The sequence below is a fragment of the Pterocles gutturalis genome, unplaced genomic scaffold (assembly GCF_000699245.1).
Source record: "Pterocles gutturalis isolate BGI_N339 unplaced genomic scaffold, ASM69924v1 scaffold21542, whole genome shotgun sequence".
Taxonomy (NCBI): Eukaryota; Metazoa; Chordata; class Aves; order Pterocliformes; family Pteroclidae; genus Pterocles; species Pterocles gutturalis.
Window position 1 is genome coordinate 1 of NW_010115945.1, and position 6,612 is coordinate 6,612.

The 6,612-nt window shown below is 56.1% G+C and overlaps 1 protein-coding gene across 1 annotated transcript; it reads right to left on the reverse strand.

The window, feature by feature from the left end:
- Positions 1-214: 214 nt before the first annotated feature.
- On the reverse strand, positions 215-5,801 carry LOC104463148 (excitatory amino acid transporter 5-like; the record flags this gene model as incomplete). Its single annotated transcript, XM_010075366.1, has 4 exons — positions 5,625-5,801; positions 3,192-3,271; positions 986-1,198; positions 215-257 (listed from the first exon to the last, which is right to left on the reverse strand). Coding segments are annotated over exons 1-4 (513 nt in total), but the record flags the coding sequence as incomplete, so codon positions are not given.
- Between the last annotated feature and the right edge of the window lie 811 nt (positions 5,802-6,612).

Below are 6,612 nucleotides of genomic sequence, written 5' to 3' on the forward strand. Positions count from 1 at the left end.
CTGTGAGTCTGTGCCCCCACCAGCACCCTCCCACCTTCGGGTGCCTGCCCTGGGGGAGCAGAAAGCAATCGGGGAGCACGCAGGGTGGGGATGGGGGCAGAAGGAAGGGAAGGGGCTCGTGTCCAGGCTATGGGTGGGGAAGAGCCCGGGGATGGGGAGAGCAGCCCCGAGCACCGTCCCAGCCCTGAGCAGCAGCGGAGCTGGGTGAACTCACCTGCTGGAAGGAAGCTTCAATCAGGTTAGAAGGAAACATGTTTCTGTAAGAGAGCAACGGCGCAGGGGTTAAAGCACGTTGTGAGACCCCAGGGAACATCCCGGGCAGCGGCTCTGGCGGGCACAGGGCCAGAAGGGCCATTTCAGCACAACTCCAGCTGATGTCCTCTGGGCCATCTGAGGGCGAAGAGAGGCTGGAAGGTGGCCGAAGAGCAGGACTGTGAACCACATGTAAACTGGACGCAGAAAGCCAGAGGCTGGGACAGACTTCTGCCATCTCCAGTCCCCTGCTCAGAGCAGGACCGTCTGCACAGCGGGAGCAGAATGCTCAGAGCCTTGGCCAGTCAATTTCCCCTGGGTCCGGGCTGCACCCTCTCCCCAGTTAACCCTCATCCATGGCTTTAATCCAGCCCTGGGCCAACTCCTGCTCATTTGTACCTTGCAAAGCCCAGGGAGCTGCGGGGCTGCAGAGGGAGAACCCCTGAGCTTTGCAGGGAATTTAAACCTGCCCCTTCTCTGCTGCCACCCCCCTCTTTGCTGGTGGCTCTGTGAGGAGAGCAACGGGGGTGACAGTGTGGCCAGGGGAATGTGCATGGGAGACACAAACCCCCCGTTACTGGGCTGGGAGGTACCGGTGCCAGGCAGTGTAGCCAACAGTTCTCCCGTTTCCCTTGAGATCTCAATATCTCCCAGGAGCTCAGCACCTCAGGGGAAGATCTTGTCTGTGAAGCACCACCTTAAACTCAGCTCCCCCCGAAATCCTGCGACGTACCTGATTAAATCCAGTAACGCGTCGGCGGAGCTGAGCACCACTTTCCCCACAGAGTAGTCATCCTTCTGGGCAGCTGCGCCGGGGTGGATGCTGACCACGAGGATGATCCCGACAGTCACTGCCATGAAAGTTGTCCAAAGGTAGTAGGTGATGGTGATCACCCCCATCTTCCCGCAGGCCCTGGAGTCCATGGTGGCCAGCCCGGACATGAGGCTGCAGCAGAAAAGATTGTGGTCAGTGTCTGCTCCTGAATCTGCACAAGATTCACCTGATGGGCAAAATCTCCAAGGTAGGAGAAGTTTCCATAGATTTTTTTTTTAACCAATGCCTAAGGGCATCACCAAGCTCTTGCATATGTGTGTGCCTGTGCCCACGGGATCTCTTGCCCAAGAGAGGCTTGTGGCGACCCAGGCTGAGCTGCGAAGGGCAGGAGACACCTCTCCGGGTCCCTTTCAAGCTCTGGACGTCTTTTCTGTTTTCTCCAAGGGATGAAAAGTAAATATTCTTAGTGTATTTTGATGGCGAATAACAAACCCTGCTCTTTTTTTCTGTGATACCGTTCTCTTAAATCTCCAGTGCCCTGTGGCGCTGCTGCCTGTCGCTGCGAACAGCGAAGAAAGGTATTAGCAAGATTTATAAAATCCTGGTGGAGACAGAGCCCACTCCCCCAAGGAGAGAGCTGCTGGTTCAGACTTCACGTACACCTAAGCTTTCCTAAGAAATAGCCCATAAGCTACTTTTAAACAAAACTGGACTAAAAATAGAGAGGGTATTACAGGCTGCAGCAGCAGGGAGAGCCGGCCGGCAGCAGTGCCAGCGTGGGGGATATGGGGGTGTTCGGGGGCTGCAGCGTGCCCCGTATGCACACAGACCCACCCGGAGCTCCTGGCCGCTGGTTTTCACTGCTCCCGCTGCCGTGGGCCCTGCAGAGCCTGGCCAAGCCGGCTGGCAGCGTTCCGCAGTGGCCCGAAGACCCCCGGGCGGGATGGGATGGAGAGAGAGGCTGCAAGGGTTCATGCCACCCTTGGGAACACACAAGGTTCAGGTGGCTGAGGTGGTGGCCGGTGCACAGATCCCCTCCAGCAGCCACGTGTCCAGGAGGAGAGAGACCCTGGGAAGCTCAAGAGGCCACAAGGGCAATGCCGGGGTGGGTGATGCTTTCCAGCGTGCGGCTTGGGGAGTTCCAGAGCCGAGCCCCAACCTGGGCAAATCCATCCCCAGAGCACTCCCAGTCCCCTCTAGGATGGTGCATAGAGGGAAGACACCACTTTACCATCATTCAACAACTAAATAATAAAAAAGCCTGGTTCGATTCAACGTGCAAGAAAAATCCTGGGAGCCCGGTGCAGCCCCTGTGCCCGCACACATGAGAGCGGTTGGCTGGGATAACCCAGCACTGCTGAGCCATGGGGAGGGCTGAGAGCACCCTGGGAGAGAAGGAAAACCCGGGCAGCGCATCAGCGAAGGGCGTGTGAAATACCGGAGGGGAAAAGAAAGCAGATCTCCAAGGGCTGATACCAAAAAGGCCAAGTGTGGCCAGGACAGAGACCACACTGCTCCCAAAAATAAACCAAAGGCAAACAGGACAGCAAGCACACTCTGGAAAACAACAGAGAAGTGACACATGCTGAAGGGAACGAAGAGCTAATGGTTTGGGTATTTCTAATGAGCATGTGCCAGCAATTGTTTAAAATATGTAAATCCGTGTAAGCTTTTCAAGACCTTGCTTAGACTTGAGTGTGACTCTGTCAGCTCTGTTTCTTATTTCTAGATCTGGACGGGTTGGTGAAAGTGGGATGTGCAAACACAGACACAGCATCAAGGGATACCTGTGATTTCTGCCTGAACTTTCTCAAAACCCGCTAAATAAGGAAATCTGCTTTGAGTTTAAACAGGTGCCCATCGTCAGCTGCCCACAGATGGTCCGGGCATCACCAGCTGGCTGAGCCCAAAAAGGTGGGAAACACCTCAGCCGGTGCAGGTGTCTGACCTGGGTGCAGGTGTCTGGCAAATCCAGATGAGGATTTGTCCCAGACCGTTGCTGGGGTTTGATGGACACCAAGCCAGGGCATGGTGCTTGCTTGCTGGCTGCTTGGGGCCAGGGTTATCCTCACCACGGGCAGTTTTGGGGTGATCTCCTCAAAGTGGGCAATCTCCTCAACGTGATAGTGAGATGGTACTCTAGGAGCAGAAGATGATGTCTTACCTGGAGGTGATCAAGGGCAGGATCAGCATCTTCAGCATCCTCATGAGAAGCTCTCCAGGAAAGGAAAAATACTGTTTCTCCTGCACATAGAGCAGAGCCGTTGTGTCAGGTGAGAGCTGAGAAGTGGACATTGATCACGGGTTAAGGGCTCAAACCTGATAAATTTGCCTTTTTCCCAACCAGGCCCAGCTCCGAGCTTGGTTCTGAGCCAGCAGCCGTTCCTGGCGGCACTCAGAGATGATGTTCCTCTGGCTGTCCCTTACCGGGAGCTGGGTCAGGGATGGGAAATACTGGCCACGTGGGAAACCCAGCCGTGAACTGGAGAGGGGCATGTGGGGCTGGTCCCCTCCCAAAAACACCCTTGGGTCCATCGCCCACTAGGGCATGGTCCCCACCGCCCCACCGTTGGCTCCTCCCGAACGTTGTTGCACTTGTTATCAGGCAGCAGAGGCTCCATGTGCAGAAGTGCCCCGAGGCTGTTGGGTGCAGCCTGGTGCTGGCAGCAGAAGGTGGAAATACCTTGTGGCTGTAGATGGCAAAGCCCAAGTGTCCAGGTGTCCAGCTCATCTGTGGTGCAGCCTCGCAGTGCACCAAGGGAGGTTTCCACCCCGTGGCATCTGTCCACCCCCTGCACTCCTCAAATGGGCATGGGGAAGGGCTGCCTGAAGAGAAACCCTCAAAGCCTGGATCCCACAGCCATGACCAAGGGAAGACTGAGGGGTCTGCAAGACCAGCAGTCGCCTGGACAGTATCCCTCCATCCACCATTCCTCCATCTCTACCTCCACCCACCATCCATCCTATCCCTCCACCATCCCTCCATCCATCTCTCCATCCACCATCCCATCCATCCCTCACTCCATCAATCCATCCACCTCCCTGCCCTCCGGTCTCTCACTGTGCCACTAGAGAGGTGTCAGGGACAGACCTGCGAGGGCCCCGAGCCAAGCAGGTACTTTTGGTTACTCCAAAGGAACCAACACCACCAAGCTTTGAGGGTTGCCCAGGCAAACTATTCCAACAAACGCTCCATGCTGCTGTCCTGGTGCTGACCCACCCGTGTGGCCTCAGTGGGGCTGATGTCCCCAGGGAGCTCGGGTAGAGCAGAGCCGGGATGTGGCCAGCTGGGTGCGAGGAGTAACGGCAGATTTGAACAGCATCGCTTTTGTCAGTGGGTTTCTCAGCTTTGTGACACTTTCCCATCATGGGGAGGAGAGCGAGGACTGGCTGCTTCTCCAGCTCCTCATCTGGATGGATTTTGGAACAAAATTCTCTAAGTGGGGAGAAGTGGCTGCCAGGGACCACGTGCAGGGCTGTGGCAAGAGGGCAGGACGGGGGCAGAGGATGGATGAACTCGGTGCATGGCAGGATGAGGGGCAGGAGCCCCCAGGCTCTGGCAGCCTCAAGCCCCGTGTAGGTGGCTGCTGGGGGTTCGTGGGTGTGTGCACCAGGGCGCAAGGAGATTACATCCAGCTCCCATTAGGTAACATGATCATCCCGCTGCGGGCAGTGATGCTGAAGGGCGTAATTGATGTGACAAGACTTTGCTAAATCCTGGTGGGTGACACGGGGATATTCCAGCACCAGCTGAGCTCTCCCCAGAGCAGCATCCCCCCTGGGCTCAGCCAGCCCGGCCAAAGATAGTGACCCCCAGCCACGATGCCTGATGTCATTGAAGCCACGTGGATTTTAGCGCAGTGACATTTAACAGCACAACGCTCCCAGAAAGTGCTGAGCAAACACACCTCGTAGGTGTTTCCAATGCGTTTGTCTTCCAGGTGGTCCCTGGAAGCCCCCCAGGCTCTCCACCAGCCCCATATTTATTTGCTGGAGCTTCTCCAGAGAGGGGAAACATGTTTCGGTTGAGCATGTGTGCAGCTGGGGAGAGGGACAGGAGGAACTCATTCCTGCGACCCCAACACTGCTGTTTGTGTTGGGGGGAACCTGTTACCGAGCATCCAGCAGCTGAACATCCATTCCCCCCTTTCCCATCTCCACACCTGGAGGGTCCTGCAGCCCCAAGGGGTCTGTCCCAGAGCCCCTCCACTGCCAGTGGAGAGAGGTGGGATTTGTCCTGCAGCTTTGGGACTTGTTGGCAGCTTTTTGGTAAAAAACAAAACAAAACAAAAACAAAAACACAAAAAAATCAAAAAACAAAACAAAACAAAAACCCCAAAAAACCACCACCACCACCCCCCCCCAAAAAAACCCCAAAAAAACCCAAACCAAACCCAAACAAAACAGCCCAAACAAAAAGAAAACACCACAGGGAGAAACCTCCCCTGAGAGGTGGTTTTCTTGGGCAGGAGCCCTTGCGTTTGGGGCTGTGCCTGTCTGGGGCCCCTGATGGTGATGTCTTGCTGTCACCAGGGCTGGTCGCCCCGATGGACCCCCTCCATCCCCTCACTCCTGTCCCTCTCCCAGCCAGGCTTACCAGCTCTGTCATCTCCAGCGCCCGCAGCAGGAACCCCAGGAGGCACCCGGTGGCAACCGACAGCATCGATAGGGTCAGGAGGCCATTTTTTCGCCAGAAAGCCCGCACCCAGTTCCAGATGCAGAGGAGGGTCGTGGACAGCGAGTTCAGCAAAGCCTTCCTGACCCGTTCCCACATGGTCGTCCTCAGCCACACAGGAGATGCCCCTCGGAGCAGCTCCCAGCCCCGCTCATCGCCCCGGACACTGCTGCATCGATGGACCCCTGCCCTTTGCTGGGAGAAAGCACAGCAGTGGCTAATCCCTGGGACCAAAAGCTTCAGGGCTATTTGGGAACCTTTCCCATAATGGAAAGTGACGTCTTCAACTGGTTAATCTGGGCTTGGCATCCTGCAGTGCCAGGGTCAAACCCTCCCAGGTTTAACCCTCCATCCCCGGGACTGGGGCCACGTGCTGCAGGCTGAGAGCAAGGATTCAGCCCCAGAACTCTTCCCATCATGGTTCCTGATCCAAAAGGATCTGGTTCCTGCCACTGGAGGCTGTGAGTGCACCCCCTTCCTACCCCACATCTGTAAGGGCTATGTGAGGGCAAAGCTTGCAAAATGACTGTTTCCCAGTTAACTGAAGAATTTTCCATGGTCATCTGCCGAGACCATCAGCCAAGGCACCAGCGGACGATGCTGAAGGTACCCGCAGGAATACCTGCCCCCACAGATCCAACCCACTCACCAGCTCTGCAGGAAAGCCGCCCCAAGGCTGCTGGGTGCTGCTGGGATGCCTGGTCAATAATCATTGCTGCCCACAATATTTTATGTCCTGGCTCAGGCCATGAGTTGCACTGGGGCAGGAGGGCAATGCAGAAGCCAGCCAAAGGATGGGGTAGGTGGATTTAGGGATAGGGACCTGTTTCCAGGCTGAGGATGCTCTGGGAATGGGGAACTATTAAAATCTCTCCAAAATAAAGCCTCTCTGGCCCAGACTTTAACAACC